Consider the following 19,505-nt stretch of genomic DNA (forward strand, 5'->3'; position numbering starts at 1 on the left):
TTCAGCTAGCAAAGCTAAAGGTTGCATCCCACCTATTGTGAAATGCCACATGTGACCTTTAAGATAAAAACAAAATACTTTTTAAGTAATCTTCAACGAAATCCAAAACGGCAGTCCTGTGGTCCTTCACTTGCTGAGAGTATATCTCCTTGTGGGCTGAAACAGAAAAGGACAAGATTCAGGGCTCTGTATTCAATTACACTGAAGAACAATTCATCAGCTTCCTTACAACAGCTTCTTTATTAGATGTATTCTTAAAAACACAGCCATAAAACAAGTCCTGTGTCAAGCGACATTTCATTTTTAAAAGAGTGAGATTTATGAGGCTTTGCGAGAGTAAAAGATTAAACCTGCAGAAAAACTACAGTCAAATAATTTATGGTTTATTATGAAGGGATCGTGTTTGACGTGGGCCATTTCTTGAGAGCTGACCCTGTGCGTGTTAACAGGATCCAATGCTCAAGCTGACCTTCAAGGAACGTTTTAAATCAGACTCGGAGCACACACTCCCCTCTGCCTGCCCGGCTGCCTGTCAGCTTGGGCTTCTCCGTCCTCTTCCCTGAGCCACTCACATTCACCTCAGACACTGAGTGAAACCTTCCTTCTCCCGGAAGCCTTGCCTCTCTGAGCCATGAGGACGCCTTTCTCCTGTGAATCATCACTTCTTAGAGTCTGTGCCAGTTATATTTTGGTAGAGGCTGAGTACCTACGGTGTGCAGGCACCCTGCCAGTACTTTACATAAATTACTGCTAATGGCCCAAACAATGCAGAAGGCGATTATGATTATGCCTGTTTCACACACGAGGAATCCGTAAGGAGCCCAGGGTCACATGGTTTGGTACTTATTCCTCATTGTATTAATGTGCATGTATTTTCAAGGTATCTCAATGAATGTCCTTAAGGGTAGGGGGCATGATCTGTTTTTACCACAGGGCTGTTGCTGAACCTGAGGTTCATGAGGAATTCAGAGGATTCATAAAATCATACACAAAATTTGATGCATGTGTGTATTTCTTTGTGGCAGGGAAGTCTACAGTTTTTTTGTAAGTCTACAGTTTTCATCAGACAATCCAGTGGTCCATCAGGGTTCAAATGGAAGCTACCCAAACAAAAGTTTGGGCTGAGCACAGCAGCATCTGGCCACTTGAATTCTACACTATGTAATGTAATGTGCATCTGATTAGGCAAATTAAAAGAATCAAGGAAGACACCTAACTTGGGAAGCCATCTCAGTGGCCCAGTAAAAATTCAACATCAATGAAAGTGAGATGATAGTAGTAACCCTAAGGCTAGCTGTTGTTCTGAAGGTGCTAGGAGAATTTAATTTTCATGATGACTCCAAGAATGGGCTTCCCTGGTGGCTCAGATAGTAAAGAGTCTGCCTGCAATGCAGGAGGCCTGGGTTCAATCCCTGGGTTGACCCCAAGAAATATGCCATATAATTGTCTTCATTTTATAGATGAAGAAACTGAGACCCAGGGCAACTAAGTGACTTGCCCAAGGCCACATGGCCTGAACATGTGGAGCCGACGTGGGTGCATACACAGCCAAGGCTCCAGAGCTGTCCTCTTCACTAAGAGAGTCTGTCACTATAGTTTAATGCTCTAAGCAGAGAGCTCAGGGTACCTTCATGTGTCCTCATTCACATGCCATCAACTGATGCCCTACTCAACGCCGCCCAGAACACAGGCACACCCGCACACACCTCTACACTTGAGTCATCTTCTCTGACCCTGGTCCCAAGGTAAACTCTTGGTTCTGTCTGGAGAGGTCCTTTCCACCTCCCTCTTCCCATCTGTTTAACTTGAATCATGGCCTTTGCATGATTTTTAACAGCTTAGGTTAAAACACTAATGAGGAAAAAGAAGACTTTCAGTTCTGAAACTGAAACCTAAATCAGAGCCCAAGAGCGAGCTTTAACGGTGTGCCACACGCATCCTGTGGCACGTGATCGCGAGACGGCTGCTGGCTGCCTCTGTCAGGGCACGCACCTTGAGTTCTCAGCTGCTGGATCGCTTCTGAGCAGGTCCTCATGAAGGTCTGAGCGTCCTGGTCTATCTGGTCTCGTTCTGTGTCTGTCATTCTCCCGTATTCAGACATGACATGACTGACGGAGAGAGAGAGAGGAGGAGGAAATGAAGGGACAGCAGCAAATGCCCACACTTGGAGTCTGGATGGGGTGTGAAGGGGAGAACAAAGCTCCCTGTTGAAATGACTACTAAGCTGAGACTTGAAGGATGAGGAGGAGCTGGCCACACTAAGAGGTGGGAGATCGCTCTAGACAGTGGAACCAACGCATACGAACCTTACAGCCCTGAACTCTATTTTCCTGACCATTCTCTCTTGATCTCGTCCAAACAGCCTTTTGCCCTCATCCCCCGACCATGGTCGTCACTCTCTAAGGTCACCACTGGGGTCATCATTCCCCCCAAGGTACTTTCCACCCACTGGAAATGCTGGTGGCTCCCCTTCCCTGATTTGCTTTCTCCTGTCTCCTGACCACATTCTTTCCTGGTTCCCTCCCACCTCCCTGGCTGTTGGTTTTCAGGCTTTTTGTTGACACCTTTTACCCATGGGTTTCCCTGGTGCCTCTGACAGTAAAGAATCCACCTGCAATGCGGAAGACCTGGTTTCGCTCCTTGGGTTGGGAAGATCCCCTGGAGGAGGGCATGGCAACCCATAAGAATCCATGGGGTTGCAAAGAGTCGGACACAGCTGAGTGGCTAAGCATAGCCCATCCTTAGTCCCTGAATATCTCTGTTGTCCACACTGCTCCCTTGGTGAGTTCGGCTAGGCTAGTGGGTTTTTCTTGTTGTTAGCTTTACACTGACGGGTCCCAAATTTATATCTTTAGCCTGAACCTCTTCTAGAACTTGAGATGCATATATCTAACTGCTGGCTCAGTATCTCTATTCAGATGTTTAATCTGTATTGCAAATATGCCCCACACTGAGCCTGCAGCCACTCCAAGCCTGCTTCCCACTTGTGTTGCGGGCAATCCCATTCCTTCTAGCTGCTCAGGCCTCAAACCTGGGTCATCCTGGCACCTCTTTTTCTCTTTCAGTTCACAACTAATCCATTAACAAATCTCATTGGCTCTAACCTCAAAACACTTCCAGAATCTGACCTCTTGTTATCCCACCCACTGCTAACCCCTCTGGGCCATGTCACTGGGATCCCAAGGCTGGACCATAATCGCAGCTGTCCAGCTCGTCTGTCGTGTCTGGCGAGCTCCTCCCCTGATGATTCTAATGCACCAGTGTTACCGCTCCTGTTACACAGTAAGTCAGATCCTATCAATCCTCCGTACAGACGTCCAGTGCTTCCCACCTAAGAGCAGAAGCCAAGGCCCTTACAAGAGCTGCACGAGCCTTAAGGCGACTCACAAGCTCTGGCTCCTGACCTCTCTGGGATATCTTCAGCTGCCCACCTCCCCCTGCTCCAGCTGCCCCAGGCTCTGTGCACTTCCTGGAACATTACAGCCGTACCCCTGCACCAGGACGTACACTAGCTGGCTGTCTTCCCCGGGATGTCCTTTCCCTGGATGAGATCTCTATGAACTGACTGCTTACTTCTTGCAGGTGTTTACCCAAAGTCCCTGCATCTTAATAAGCTACCTTTATACACTTGTGTCGACCCTGACAGTTTCTATCTTCCCTTCTCCACTCCCCCTAAAATACTGTGCTCCAACATTCTATGTTTTACTCATTTTGTTTCTTTTCTATCTTCCCCTCCAAAATACACATTTCATAAAGGTGGGGGCATTTGTCTGTTTGTTCACTGCTGAATCCCCATCATCACCAGCAATCCTAGGATTTAGTAGGATGATAAATCAGTGGATCAATAACCAACTACTTTCAGAATGACCTCGCTTAGTGCGTGAGGCCGATGTGAGAAGCCTGACACACAGCTACAGCTGTGCTCCTTAACAGGTCCCTCCTGGACTGATTGCATCCCTACCCCTGAGACCTGCAGGGACCCCACTTCCAGAGCCTCCCCTGGAAATACGGAGGTACAGAGGCCCCGGGAATGTGTCCCACCTAGGACAGGCCCCCAAGAGAAGAGAGAGGAGTAAGCCTGGGGCTCTTCTCCGGGCCAAGCAGGAGGCCAGTCTCCTCTCCTCTCCTCCCTTGGTGCGGCTCCTCCTCACCCCCAAGCCCAGCGTCCACCCTCTCTGGGCGAGCGCTGGAAGGAGAGAAGGCAGCCCGTAGGTTCCTGGAGAAGGGATGGCCTTCCCTCGGTGAGTGACAGACGGCTATTTCCCTAACACCCCGCCCTTCGCAGGATCTTGTTTCCTTAACTAGTTTGGCTTAACACGGTAATCCTGACAGAAATGTGCTCTGAGGAGGAAGACCCCAGAGAGGGGAAAGGGCGCAGGGGCCGGGCAAGCAAGCAGGCTCAACCTTCCCTCCAGTTCCCCAGTCTGGCGGCGGAGAACCGAGAGCTGTGAGCACAGGGGCGCAGTCGGTGCCGCCCCTCAAGACACCGGCTCACCGGAAACCGGAAACGGAAACGGAGGCTAAGGGGTCAGGGCAGATAAATGAGACGGGCGCTCACTTCCGAGTGGCGAGGCAACCCATGGACAGAGCCGATCTACAAAACGACCAGTTTCAGGAACGTGAGATTAACGTCCTCCTTCTCTGTTTTGACTTAATGGAAACTCAGCTCAGTGAAACTAAAAAGATCTAAAGGTTAATTTGATAAAACTGATTATACTCAATTAAAAGGCTATGTTCCTTTAGGATACATTATATATTAACCTTTTAAATTGGAAATTGCCAGTATGGTCATTCTAGTAGTAATAACGACAGAAACCAAGAAAGTCCCCTCCCCCCCCCCCAGGTGGTACTGTTTTGTCGTTAGGATATTGAGGAGAGGGTCTATCTACCAGAAGTGGAGAAATTATTTTTTAATTAAAATAATTCAAGAGATCTAGCCAGAGGCTATTTAGGTTGCTTGCTGTTCTGCTCTAGTAAAATGTCATTATTTTAAAAAAAAAATTAAATGGGTCAATAAAGTCTGAGTTCTACATTATGGGAAAAATTATAGCTTCCTAATTATGTCAAACTAACATAGCCTTGTGGGTCTGGGCAATATTTCTCTCAATTCCAGGATCACACTCTATCTAAAATGTTCCCAGTGAGGCAGGACATAGATGGACCCCCCCAGGATGAATAGCTGGAGTCCATTCCCAGCACTTCAAGATGAAAATAGCACAACAATTGGGAGAGAAGGCTGGGCCCTGCCCAGATAAAAGACAAGAGACTACAGATTTCTCATTCTCAAAGTCAAGGAGAACTTCCTGACTAGAAAGCTCCTTGGTGGTCAAAAGGTGAGGCCGAGAGGTCAAGGTTACCCACAGGCCTCTCTGCTAGAATCCATCTTGGCTGTGAGATGCATGTGCATACATGGGAGGATGTGTTCTGAGGCAGGGTTCTGAGGATGGGTTCTGAGGCAGACTCAGAACCAAAGGAAAATGACAGGCCAAAGGAAATCTGGAAGAAATGCCCCATATAAGTGATTTAAACCACTCCGAGGGTGGGACACTCTCTGAGTCCACCCACGTGTCTATCCACAGGTACTGAACTCTTCTCCCTCCTAATAAATACTTTCCTTGTTTCACTACTTCCACCTTTGTGGGAATTCTTTCCTGCAAAGCCAAAGGGCCAGGGCTTTGTCATTGGTCACTGGTCTAGTGGCTAGGACTTGGTATTCTCAGTGCTTCGGCCTGACCTCAGTCTCTGGCCGGAAACCCAAACTTTGCTTCAAGCCACTGAAGAGCAGGAGGAGAAGGGGATGACAGAGGATGAGATGGTTGGATGGCATCACCGGCTCAATGGACATGGGTTTGAGAAAACTCTGGGAGTTGGTGATGGACAGGGAGGCCTGGACAGGGAGGCCTGCAACTGTGTTGCAGTCCATGGGGTTGCAAAAAGTTGGACATGACTGAGCGACTAACTGAACTGAACTGAAGAGCAAGGCCACCAGAGATCACCAGGAACAGGCCACAGCCAGCACCCTGCACTGGGAGGCACAGCAGTAAAAAAAGAAAAGACTTTAAATAGTCTACCACCTTTGGGAGGGAGAACATGATGGGAGAAGGTAAGGGTGGCCCTTCTCCCTCTGGAGAGAATGTAGGGTGTGGGGGGGAAATGCTTATTCCCTAGTCCTCCTGTTTTTACCAGAGAATCCACACCTCTCATGACACCCTACCTCCCTCCTCCATCTCCTCCCTCTTGCCCCTCCCTTGGGGCAGGGACTTCTCTGACTGGCAGCCTGGCAGAAGGACCGGCACAGGGAGTGAACAGTCTTCCAGCCACGGCTCCTCTCTCTCCTCTCCTCTGGGATCTCCCTGTTTACTGGCAGTGGAGGTCCGGCTCTGCTGCTTCTCTCATACGCTCTCAGGGGCCTCTGTGCTCCAGGGCTGTGACCGTTCTGTGGCACTAACGGCTGAGTGCACCTGTCTAATTCAGGCGCCTTCAGCAAGGCCACCCGCCCGCAGATCTAACCTATGCTGCTGCCCTAGATTTCCCTGGTGAGCGAGCTTTGAATATGTCCATCTGTGTCATGTCGACTTGACTTCGGCATCCTCTCTCTTTCCTTTCCTCCTCTCTCTGGCAGGAAATAGAGGTGCTTTCTTTCTTTCTTTGTTTTTTTTAAATAATTTTACTTATTTAAGGCTATGCTGGGTCTTCACTGTTGCTCAAGCTTTTCTCCAGTTGAAGTGTTCAGGCCTCTCATTGTAGTTGCTTCAGCTGTTGCAGAGCACAGGCTCCAGGGTTCATGGGCTTCAGTAGCTGCAGCACACGGGCTCAGCAGTTATGGCTCCTGGGCTCTACAGCACAGGCTTAGTAGCTGTGGCACATGGGCTTCGTTGCTCTGCAGCATGTGGGATCTTTTCGGATCAGGGATGGAATCTGTGTCTCCTGCATTGGCAGGCGGATTCTTTACCACTGAGCCATCAGGGAAGCCCTGAGAGGTGCTTTCTTGATCAAATAGCCACTAACCCAACTGCGCCACAGGTCAAATGGGGTTCCAATTCAATGACCATTCACCAAGGGACTTTTGTGCGCCAGGAACTCCCACACACATCTCATTCAGTCCTCTTAAGAGCACTGAGTGTGAGTGTGCTCAGTCATGTCCAACTCTTTTCGACCTATTGACTGTAGCCCACCAGGCTCCTCAGTCCATGGGATTCTCCAGGCAAGAATACTGGACTTGCCATTTCCTCTGGGTTGCCATTTCCTCCTCCAGGAGATCTTCCCAACCCAGGGATCAAAGCTGCATCTCCTGTGCCTCCTGCACTGGCAGGAGGATTCTTTACCCACTGAGCCACCTGGGAAGCCCTTTATCCATATTATCCATACTTTAGTTAAAAACAAACGAAAACCAAAGCACAAATATCTGAAGTGAGTTGTGTATACTTACATGACTAATCCTTGGAGGAGCTGGGACTAGATCTCAGGTGTGACTGATCCCCAAAGCAAGCCCTGCTCTTTCAAAGGGCCAAAACAGGGGCAGGAGCAAAACTCGGGGTCCTTTGGCTAGTGGTGAAGTACAGTCGGGACGAGGAGCAGTGGGGTGATGGCCTACCAAGACTCAGGAAGCCTCAGAAGCACTAGTTGTGCTGATGCCGTAGCCACACAACTACTACGTAGACAAGAATGGAATGGGCCCCGGGGACCCCGTGCTCCCTCCCAGCATGTGCTGCCACAGTAGCTGGGAAATGGGGAGGCCGAGGCCAGCTGCTCGCTGTCCTGAGAAACATGAGGACTCGGAATAAGTCCTCACCATGCTGGTCTGGGAACACTGACAGGCAGTGTTGTGAAGCTGATCTGTGCTGTTCGAGCAGAAATGTCTTAATCCTACCCCTATAGTCAAAAGTTGACTACAAAGTAACAGAATAGCAGCCTTATACAATAATCTTTTTATAAATCCACTGCTTTGTTTCTTTTTTGCACAGCATTTCAACTGTACCATCTTGTCTGAACCTAACTAATAGGCAAGTGAGCATCACTCTGGTTATTTAGAAACAGGACTCCTCAAAGGTTTTCTGAAAAGGGCCAGAGTATAAATATTAGACTCTGAGGGCCACACAGCCTGGGCACAGCCACTCAGCTCTACTGCTGAGGTGTAAAAGCAGCTACCGTAACATGCAAATGAATGGGCATGCTGCTGTTCAATAAACTTTATTTATGACACCAAAAATTTAACTTCATTTAATTTTCTTATGAGGTAAAATATTATTATTATTACTCTCCCCTCAGCCATTAAAAAATGTAAGAACTATTCTCAGCTCACAGGCTGTACAAAAATAGGCAGTGAGCTGAACTTGGCTTATAGGCTGTGGTTTGCTGACCCCTGGTTTAGAGGAAGACATTGCCTTCTACAAGTTAAGTGAACTTCTCAGGTTTGCATGGCTAATAAGGAGACAGAGTAGCTTGAACTAAACCAACGTTTAAAGCATTCACCTTATCTGGATGCCTTTTGAAGGCAAAGGGAAGTTAATAATGGATTTCCATAAGAGATCTCCACGACCACTTATGTAACTTAAGCTGTCAAGTACTAAAGAAAGGAGCTGGAAAATGATAGGCTTACACCAGTTTTGCTAAGTTTTCCAAAACGACAGTCACTTCCATCTGTACAGACTAAACAATTAGCATCTGACGTACATACATACCTTTAGAAATAAAATTTATACTGCCATCTAGTGTTGACCAACTATTTTAACTGAGAACTTTAAAATAAGGTTTACTTGGTATGAAGCACTAGAATAATAATTTTACTATAGTCCAAAGTTATGTAAATGAAATACACTTAAAAGCATAAAGTAGACAAAGTGGTAGAGATTATTTAAAACTCACCTGGGGCATAATTATTTTGTTAAAAAACTGATATGAAATATTTCCATTTTTTCATATATTGATTAAAGTCCTTTTATAAATTCAGAAGATTTATTCCATATTTTCTAACTGTGTGATAGGAAGGCTTCCAAAGGGCAAAACCCCTTGTTCTATAATGATGAAATCCTACACAGATGCTTCTAATGATGCCATTTCCTATGTCCAGTCCAACTTTCCCACTGCTTAGGCACTGCAGTTGAAGCTGAATCCTATGGGAGACGTGCCACACTAAAGTCAGGTGCAAACAGAGGTCAAGGGAGGGCAGGAGGCATGACCTTTGCACTGCAGTTTATTCCTGAGTCTACGGAGAGCCGGAGTCCATTCTAGAAGTCCTTTTGGAGGTTGCGATCAAAATGCCTTCTCTTTTTAAAAATCAACCTAACAAAAACCCTCAGGGAGGCAAGAGTTCTCATCCCTCCAAATGGCATTTTCATGTGACGGGCATGATCTCTTCATTTGCTCGGTAGTATGTATTCAGTGAGACACTGCCCCATCCTCTCTGCATGTTTCACAAAATATACATGGCACGTACAGAGAAGCAAACGCGTGTGTGCCTCAGGGGGCACTGCTGCGGGGCTGTGGTGACTTTGAGGACGTGGGATGTGGCTGCGCTTACCCTGGCTGGCGGAGCCCCTTTCTACTCTGCAGATCTTCTTTCACTGTCAGACTGATCTTCCCCACTACAACCCAGAGTTAGTAAAACGTGAAGACGGAAACCTCACAAGGAATATAGGTATGGCAAAGAACATTCACCAAAATCATGGTTAAAAAAAAAAAACAAAAACAGACACTTACCTATAAGCATTAATATAATCTTTTCTGTGTTCCAGAAGAAAATCTCTCAGCTTGCCAATGTGCGAAATCTGTCATGAAAAGAAAGCAAATGGTTTATATTGATAAATGTGTTACACTCACATGCAACAAATTTTAAATTAGTAGAGAGAGCAGAATGCTCTCTCTTCAAATCTTCAAAAGATTCTGAAGCTACAAACTGGACACTTCTGATTTTAGACTTCTGTATAATCACTGACTTGTCAAAGTCACCCACATTCCTGGGCCTTGGTCTCCTGCTTAAGTCACAGATCGCAACAATTACAGGAAGAAGGAACCAACAGCAATGAAGAGATGACTCTAAGGAACTTCGAGATTCTATGAGATAATGCATGTCTAGTAACTGCACAGCATGTGCTTAATAAAGGCCAATTCCCTTCCTTAAGCGTTTTCTACCTAAAATTTTATAGACAAACATTCCTTCTTCCAAGTGTTCTAGGGGATGGATTCTAAGGCTGGAGCTATTAAGTTTATAAACAGGATCCATGCAGAGCAGCAGAATTAAACAGAAGATTCGGGAGCAGTGATGTATCCCTGCACAGCACATCTCCATCTTCTCCACTTCTGTGGATGAACAAGAGAGGACACAGAAGTCCAGGGGACTGCACTCCTGATGGGTCATTTCTTGTGCTAAAGCCCCTACCATGTGTCAGGTGCTGTGTGTGGAAGGAGGGATTAAGAAACAAAACAAGTGTTAGGAAGAAACCTGGGATCATGGTCGACATAGACAAGAGAGCTTCCAGAAGGAGAGAATGATTAGCTAAGCCGGTGGCCTGTGCAGTCCTTTGACCATGGCTCATGCTTGCTTCCTCCTAATGCCCTTTGTATTTATTCCAAACACACGCAGCCTCAGTCTCAAAGGATCTGCTGAACTTTCATCTTTTGCATGAAAGTTTTTCTGTCAAGGCCAACTCAGGCCAATTTTCGCTCCGCTCTGAACTTAAAAGCATGTCTGCATCCCACCCACTGGGCACTCGGCTACACACGGCCACATCCACTGGCTTCACTTTTGCACACACGCCTCTTTCTCAGGGGTTAGGAACCATGTGAGGAGGGGGCTGCCCAGCTTCTCCCACGGCCCTACACACAACATGGAGCCCAAGGTGGGGTCAGTCAGTATTTGCAGACCAAGTAAACGTCTAAATGCAAAAACAGTATTTACCACTAAAGAAACATTCAGCAACTGTCTGGGGATAGGTCAGTAGGGGTTCAGTTACATTTCCCAGGGTCTAGACTAAGAACAAATAACGGTTCAGAAAAGCACCCTCAGGCATCTTCAGAGCATGAATTAAAGAAAAAAATGAACTGTGGCCACATATTCATTTATTTACCAGATTGCAAAGATTACTGAGACTGTTCGGCAACACTGGCTCCATGGGGAACCTCCACACACACACGACCTCCTTCCCCAGTGGCCTGTCGTGGGCACTGAGGTCACTGCACTCACAACCAGGCTGGGAGCGTGAGCCTCGCAGAGGCCACGTGCCTCGTCTAATCACACGGTTAGTGTCTGGTGGGGCTCGGAGGCAAGCTCAGGACTCGCTTGAGTTCATTCGGCCTGTCTTCCACTAAGCCACAGCTGCCTGCTTCATCCTCTTATTCCAATTTTCCACTTAGGCTGCACTTTAAAATCTGACTTTTAAGACCGTTGGGAAAAAAAATTTAAGAGATGTGCAAACTAGGTGCTTACTATACCGCATATGAGATTTAATCAAATTAACTCTCCTGTTTAATATGCTTCAGTGGTTCCCAGCATCAGGGTCAGGATCCTCGATGCTAGCAAAGATTAAGGGCAGGAGGAGAAGGGGGCGACAGAGGATGAGATAGTTGGATGGCATCATTGACTCAACAGACATTGAGTCTGAGCAAGTTCCAGGAATTGGTGATGGACAGGGAAGCCTGGCGTGCTGCAGTCCACGGGGTCTCGAAGAGTCGGACATGACTGAGAGACTGAACAACGACAGCAAACAACCACCATGGTCTCCATTCCCCTCCCCAAGCCCTGCCTGCGAGGGGCCAGGTAAGCAGTATGAGTGAGTAAGGCAACAGGAGGCGAGGGTACAGGGCACCGGGCAGGCGTGAATTCTGGTTATCGAACACCCTGCGGTCAGAGCAAGCATCTCTCCCAGTCAACTCACCAGAGGGCAGCTAATTGTCATCTCGGCGCCTCATCAGTGGGGTCAAGTCCAAACCCCAAATGCAGCACTCGAGGCCCTTCGCACTGCAGCTCCAGAAGTCCCGAGGGGCCTCAGTCCTGCCAGGCTCCCCACCGACCACAAAGACCACGACGACTCCTTACCGACTAGCTTCCCTTCACCAGGGCGCAAGCTCCTAGAGGGTAAAGGGTCCTCCCCCCTTCCCCCAGAGCCTGTCAGGCATGAAAACTTTCACTGCATGTTGAATAGAGAGTGGGTACTGAATAATGCGGCCTTCCCAGGTGGCTCAATAGTAAAGAACCGCCTGCCAATGGAGGAGACGAAAGAGATGCAGGTTGGATCCCTGGGTCTGGAAGATCCCCTGGAGGAAGAAATGGCAACCCACTCCAGTATTCTTGCCTGAAAAATCCTGTGGAAAGAGGACGGGCCACAGTCTCATGGGGTCACAAAGAGCTGGGAACAACTTAATGCTTAAGCGATTAAGCATACATGCACTGAATGATCCCCTAAGATTATACCTACTGTGACAGGCAAGGAAATGCTATATACCCTCCTCCCAAAGATGTCCAAGTCTTATCCCCGGAATCTGTGGATTTATTATGTTACATGGCAAAGGGGAATTAATGTGGCAGAAGGTAATCAGATGCTCATCAGCTGAGCTTAAAATAGTGAGATCACTCTGGATTTATGTTGGAGTATCCGGGGAGGTAGGCCCTATGTAATCATGGGGTCCTTAAATGGAGAACAAGGAGGTAGAAGAGAGAGTCAGAACAATGCAATGGGAGGACTCGATCCAACATTGCTGGCTTTCAAGGCAGAGGAAGGGAGCCAAGGGATGAAAGCCACATCTGCACGCTGGGAAAGGCAACTTAGTGGATTCTCCCCTAGCCTCTCCAGAAGAGAACAGAGCCCTGCCCACACCTTGATCTCAACCTAGGGAGTCCCATTTTGGACTTTGGACCCACAGAAAAAGAAGACAATACATTTTTGTCATTTTAAGCCACTGAATTGATGGTAACTCCTTCAGCAGCAACAAGAAACGAATACACTGTGTCTCAGTTTGGGCTGCTGTAACAAAATACCACAGGCTGGGTAGTTTATGCAACAAACACTTATTTCTCTCAGTTCTGGAGGCGGGGAAGTCCTGGCCAAGCTGGCAGCATATCTGGGGCCTGGGGAGGGCTCTCATCCTAATTTGTAGACAGCTGCCTTCTTGATGAGTCCTCACATGGTGGTCTTGCATCGCTTCCTCTAAGGACACTGATCCCATTCATGGGGGCCCCACCCTCATGACCTAATCAGGGCCCGAAGGCCTCATCTCCAAATACCATCCCATTGGCTATCAGGGCTTCGATTCTGTGATGACACAAACATTCAGTCATAGTGTCTGACACAGCATAAAGCCTTATCTGAAACAGCCTTTTTTTTTTTTTAAAGGAGTCATAATGTTTTCAATAAAGGTTTAAAATGTCCAAAGGTATCTACCGTACAGTCTAGACACAGAATCTCCGCTCTTTAAGCTCCCCTCTCCCGCATCTTTAGCTAGTTTCAGTCTACCAGGGTGGAATGGTGTGTGGGGGGTGGTAAGTGCCAGGAACAAGAAGCCCCTACAGGCATCTCAGAAAACATGATTACAACAAGTTTCACTTAAAGTATAACAAATATGATCCCTATTTCTTACGATATGATACCTGGGATTTGCTTCAATATAACATGGGATGGAGAGTAACACCTGAAAGAGGATCAGTCATGAGTTGACAGCTGAGTGTGGGTAGGTACGGACTCCTTATAAATACTGTCTACTTCAATACATACATGATAGCTTTCTTAACAAAACATTATTTTTTAAAATCTCCTTTTTAAAAATTGCTTTAAAAAAATTTTCGCTCTCTTTTAACATGTTTGGTGATTCTGAAGTACAGATTTTCTGCTGCCATACTAGTAATAACCCATATTTGAATGAGCAACTCAACCCCACCTCAAATCTCTAGCTAGTTTATTTCTAAATAGACTTTAGCAAGTTTTTGCTTAAAATTCCACTTAAACAAAACAAAACAAAACACCCTACCAACCCCAAAACCTTCACTGAGAGTTTACTATGTGTCAGGCTCTATTCCAAGATCTCTGCATGCGTTAGCTCATGGAACTCTCCCAGCAATCCCGAGATGAGTAACCTCATCACACCTGTTTTAACAGATAAGGAAACTGAGTCAGAAAGCTGGTAAGTAATTTGCTCAGGGACACATGGGGTGAAGCCTGGATGGAACCCAGTATTCTAAGTTATCAGACTGGAGTTCTTAACCCCCAAATTTGTGCACAGATTGTTGGCAGGTGGCAAGTGCAGTTTTTCAGTATAGTGGTCACAAAGGGGGATGCCTGGGAATCGAGAAAAGCACCCAGTGAGCAACGTCAGGATGTTTTTTCTTGTGTCTGTATTCAACAGTGCGCTACACATCTGACATCACCCCGCAGGGACGGCCACTTACAGAGCATCCGCTGTGTGTGTGCTAGGCAGTGTGTGAAGTGCTTGCTCTGTGCTGACGTCGGCTTCCCTATAACCAATCGGATGGATTAGATGCTGCCCCCATTTCTATTTTATAAACATGGAAACTGAGGCCCACATGAGCTCACAGACTAATAAGGGGCAGGACTGGCATGGATCACAGGTCTATGTGACTCAAAGGCTAAGTTATTTACTCTATATCATCAAAAGGTCAATAAACTGTTACTACTTAGCTTATTCAAGTTTGAGGCTTTTTTTTCCCACAGAAATATAAACTGGGTTTCATGTAAGAGTTATTTATGGACACTGATTTTTAAAATGTTTTCAACTACAGTGGATACAGAAAGTTCTACAAGAGAGATTTTTTTGAATGTTTCCACATAGAGCACTCATTTTAAAAGTCACTCAAAGTAGGAACATGCATATATCCAAAGTGACTCTTCTCCCCAGTGAAGTCTCCTCCTCCAAGCCCGGCTGTTATTCCCAGTGTTGTCAACACAGGAGGCTTGGAATTGGCAAGTACCATCGGGATGCTGGGAGGAAGGCCCACAGATGTGCGCCAGGAACCAGGATGGTCACAGAGACTGGTGGTGCCATAGTGACTGTTCACCCTGAGTGCCAACCATCAAACTGCCACCAAAACACGGTTTAAACAAGGAATGCAGGCAGCTTCCAGGGCTGGGTCTCTTCCCCTTGTCTGAGTTCGTCTACCTCCACCCACAGGGCGGGGCAGGGTATTAGCAGAGGCGCAGACTCCTGCACAAGGCTGTGGAGTGTGGGTGGAGCAGGGCGGACAGGAGAGAGATGGGCACGAAACCCAGGGGCTGGCCGAGCTCCTCTGCTCAGCCTCCAGTACTTCCTCTGGAAGGGACCCCAGCGCCCCCTCATTAGGCTTCGGGGGCCCCAGTTGGATGAACTCCCTCTTCTGCCTCCCAAGCCCTCCCTCACACGTCTGAGGGAGGAGGACTGCCTGGCGCAGGGTCTGGAGGGGGCAGGGAGCAGGCCCCGCTCCAAGCCGGGCAGCAGAGAGGGTCTGCCCCAGCGCCACCCGCATCTGGCCACAAATCTACAGCCCGCTCCTCTGCTTGGCTTTTTTCACCTTCTGACTGCTTATTCCTTTCAGGTAGCTCCAAAACTTGCCGGGGGAAAACGGGTGTTTTTAATAAACTCCCTAAACTCTTAACCTTTGCCAACTGAAATTTTGAGCAAGTTGCTTAATCTCCCTGAGCTTTACTACAAAGGGAGGGCAATAAACATGATTCTTTAAAAGCAGAAGTAGCAGCACGCATTAACAGCAAACTCTTATTATGCACATGCTGTGTGGTAGGCACCAGTCTAAGCGTGGTGCGTCCACCAGCTCATTTGTTCACTCCTCCTGATAACCCCATGGGACAGGTTTTGCTATAATCCCACTTAACAGATGAGAAGACACCGAAGTGACGCATTTCATATAAATGGTTGAAAATAAACGGGGGACTGTGACACCCAACCCAAGGACCTGAGTGCTGCGCATGAAGACTGCCTTACCGTCCCATCCGAGCGCAGGGCATCTCTGAGGGCCGCCTTCATCACAGGGCACACAGAACGTTTTGAGATCAAAAGGACTCAACGCTGAGATGCCCTGTTCAGGTCAAACGCAATGTCAACAGCTATGGGTCAGTGCGGAGCCAACAGCCACCCTCCAGGGCCTGCTGGGATCTGGCTTCTCCACAAAGCTGATACTCAACCAAGCAATTGTTTAAACTCCATTCTAAAACAACAGGCATTCATCTGGCCTATCCTTTTCTTTCTCTGAAGATAAACCAAGTTCATTTTTAAGTGAATGCATTTCAATAAGGCTCAATTCAAAAGTCATCAAGACACTGGACTTTGCCACACAGCACATCTACCACATAGACAGATTGACTATAAAACAGTAGCAGTGGTCCCAATGCATCTGACAGGGAAACACATTCTCACATTACCTGATGTCACACATAAAGCTTTCATTAGGAGAGACCAAACAAAAACACCCCACTATGTGCAGCTGTGAGACCTGCTCCCGCGGGTGAATGTGTGCCGTTGACATGGGCTCGGCCCCGGGGACTCAATCCTAAGGATGGCTGCCCACAAGCATGCTGGTGAACAGAGTTGGAAAACCAAGGTTGCCCACAGCATGTACTTATGTAAAATACGTAAAATGCAGACCTAAAGCTGCATCCATACAGAGAGAGGCATCTAAAAGACTGCTCATCAAAATACCGATGGTTGGGTGCTAAGATTTAGAGACTGTGCTTTTTTCTATGTATAAGACCTTTTCATACCTTAACACCTTTCTACAATTTGTATGTAGGATCCTTGTAATCAGACAGAAAAGTGCTTTTGAACAGAAACATAAATCTTCCTACATCCTTCCCTGACTAAGAGTGTATACGGACCCCTGAGATTCCCACAGGGCCAAGTCCAATTCTGTGAGCCCAGGACATCACCGACTCGATGGATATGAGTTTGAGCAAGCTCCAGGAGTTGGTGATAGACAGGGAAGCCTGGCGTGCTACAGTCCATGGGGTTGCAAAGAGTCGGACACAACTGAGCGACTGAACTGAACTGACTGAGGTCCCACCAGTGTCCCTGTCCCTCCTGACTTCTAGGGGTTCAGAGCCCTCTCGATCTCCCAATCCGTTTCCTGACTCACTCCTACTCTGCTCAGGGGGTACACCTCCCAAAAGTCTTCTCTGCCACTTCCAGGCCAGGCTAACGACCCCTGCAAGCACCCCTCCTTCAGTGATGTCAGCCTCTTGTTTTGAAATGTTTTCATGTCTCTCTGACGCAAGCTGCTCAGGCATACACTTAGCCCAAACGAGCTCCTCAAAAAAACGATTTAGTGCTCCTAACATAGTAAGTGGGCTACATATTTTGCTTTATCCACTAGATGGCAACACAAGTCTTGCAGCAGTAGAAATACTAGGAACTCTCAAAAATATCAGTTTGTTTTTTTTTTCCCGAGGGCTTCACAATTTTCTCTGGTTCTGTACTTCTGATCTGGAATCAAAGGATTATTAAAGGTTAATTGTGTTGCTCAGGCTGAAGCTGAAATGACACTATTTTGAAACAGACATGTGCACTAGGACATGACCAAGGTTTTAAAACACCGCGTTCCCGGCAGCTTGGACACAGAGGCAGCCCCCAGGCACGGCTGCCGTCTGCCATCCCCAGTGGCTGTTGGGCCCAGCTTTGTCTATGTGTCACGCATAGCACAGACCTGCTAGCTGCTCCTTCCTGGGTGCTTTGTGAATTACCCAGAGCAAGATAAGGCTGTAAAACGAACAACTCTGGTATAAAATGGAGGACAATTGCATTTTCACAGTAGGGGGAGCACGGAGCAGTCTTTTGCAGATCACAGCAGCGGTAGGACTTGCACACCCGTCCCCGCCCCCACCCCCCACAACCCCCATGATAGGAATTCTCTGCTGGCACTCTCAACACTTCCAACAAAGACCTGATTGAGTAGGAAACACTGAGTACCTATTTGCATAATGTGCCTCTGCAAGAAACAGCCATTGTTCAAGATTAAAGAGACTCCAGTATGGCCTCTGGCATATTGTAAAAAGGTCCCTGTAACACAGAATCATTATTTTTTTAAGTTCAATCAGTGGACACAGCTTACTGTTCAGTTTAAGTAGGCAGCCAAAGGCACAGTCGGAACAACCGCTGTTGTATAAATGTTTGCCCACCACTGATAAGCTGACATGACTTTTCACAGGGGTCATGTTCCCAAGTCTGATTTGGAGGCCCGCTAAACTAAATTTCGAATCCACTCCCTTCAGTCATGACTGAAAAGGGCCTCAATACCAATTACGGCGGTAGGTTCAGAACGGGCCGCAGCTCTGGAGCACGATGACCCTGCTGAAGTCACAGTGGGGGCTGTCTGAGTCCTGGTGCTAGGGAAGCTCCCCATGACCAGTCACCCACAAAAGAGCCTGGCACAGCCAAAGGCATTCCTTTGGTTTTGGGGTCACAGCAGGGAGGGTGTTAAGGGATTACACGTATGAACTGTGCCTTTTTGCTTTGCCTCCTTTCAGCAATTGTTTAGTTGTAGGCTGAGCCTCCTCCCATCACTCCCCGCCTAATTCCGACTGCTGGAGGCCACCCTTCAGCGGGCACAGGGCCTGCCATGCGGCAGCCGCTCTCCAGTCCTCGCACGAGCCCCTCCTGAAAGCACGGTCCTGCCAGGATCTCTTCCTAAACCTCTGACAACTCTGCGTCACCTTCTTTCCTTGTCTCCTACCACCTCTGCAAACCTCTGAAATTTCATGAAGCCCTGACGCATGCTTGCTAAACCTACTCTTTCCACCCACAGCTTAATGTACCATCTACAGAAAATTTGCCCACCGGCCCCTGGCTCACTCCTGTGTCCCGAGGGTGAATTCAACTGTCCACTGCGTGTCCCACAGGTGTCTCAAAAGCCAAGTGTCCCAAAGCCTGAGTCATCCAACCACTCACGCTCAAACCCCCTCCCCCGCCACACTGACTTATAGCTTCCCTGTCTGTCCCTGCAAAGAGAAAGAGCCTCTCTTTTCTGATTCTCAAGTTAGAAAACCCCAGAGCATTTTGACTCTCTTTCACCCCACAAATTAAACTGGTCAGCCAGGCCTGTCCACTCCACTGGTTGAACAACTGCCAGAGAACGGGTACCCATGGACCAGCTTCTCCTCCTGTTTTCCCATGTCCACCTGAGAGTCCAGACCCTCTAAGCTTTTCCCAATCCAGCTTCCTCCTTCCACTTCTGCCCTGGGCACTACTGTTCTCTCTGTCTGGAACACCTTCTTTATCATCCACCAACCTTCCACTCAAATGTGCTGGGCCCAGGTCAGTTCAGTTGCTCAGTCGTGTCCAAATCTTTACGACCCTGTGGACTGCAGCACGCCAGGCCTCCCTGTCCATCACCAACTCCCCGAGCTTTGTCAAACTCATGTCCATCGAGTCGGTGATGCCATCCAACCATCTCATCCTCTGTCGTCCCCTTCTCTTCCTGCCTTCAATCTTTCCCAGAATCAGGGTCTTTTCCAATGAGTCAGTTCTTCGCATCAGGTGGCCAAAGTATTGGGAGTTTCAGCTTCAGCTGAAGCCCA

General features: G+C 47.7%; 1 protein-coding gene across 2 annotated transcripts in view; it reads right to left on the reverse strand.

The window, feature by feature from the left end:
• STX18 (syntaxin 18) overlaps positions 1–19,505 on the reverse strand; it is a 108,115-nt gene that overhangs the window by 28,230 nt on the left and 60,380 nt on the right. For both annotated transcript variants that reach the window (XM_061145524.1, XM_061145525.1), the window contains exons 2-4: positions 9,700–9,767; positions 1,993–2,108; positions 79–156 (exon numbers count right to left, since the gene is read on the reverse strand). In XM_061145524.1, the coding sequence (XP_061001507.1) occupies positions 79–156; positions 1,993–2,108; positions 9,700–9,767 (262 nt within the window). The remainder of the gene's footprint in view (positions 1–78; positions 157–1,992; positions 2,109–9,699; positions 9,768–19,505) is intronic.

The sequence above is a fragment of the Dama dama genome, chromosome 6, assembly GCF_033118175.1.
Source record: "Dama dama isolate Ldn47 chromosome 6, ASM3311817v1, whole genome shotgun sequence".
Classification (NCBI taxonomy): domain Eukaryota; kingdom Metazoa; phylum Chordata; class Mammalia; order Artiodactyla; family Cervidae; genus Dama; species Dama dama.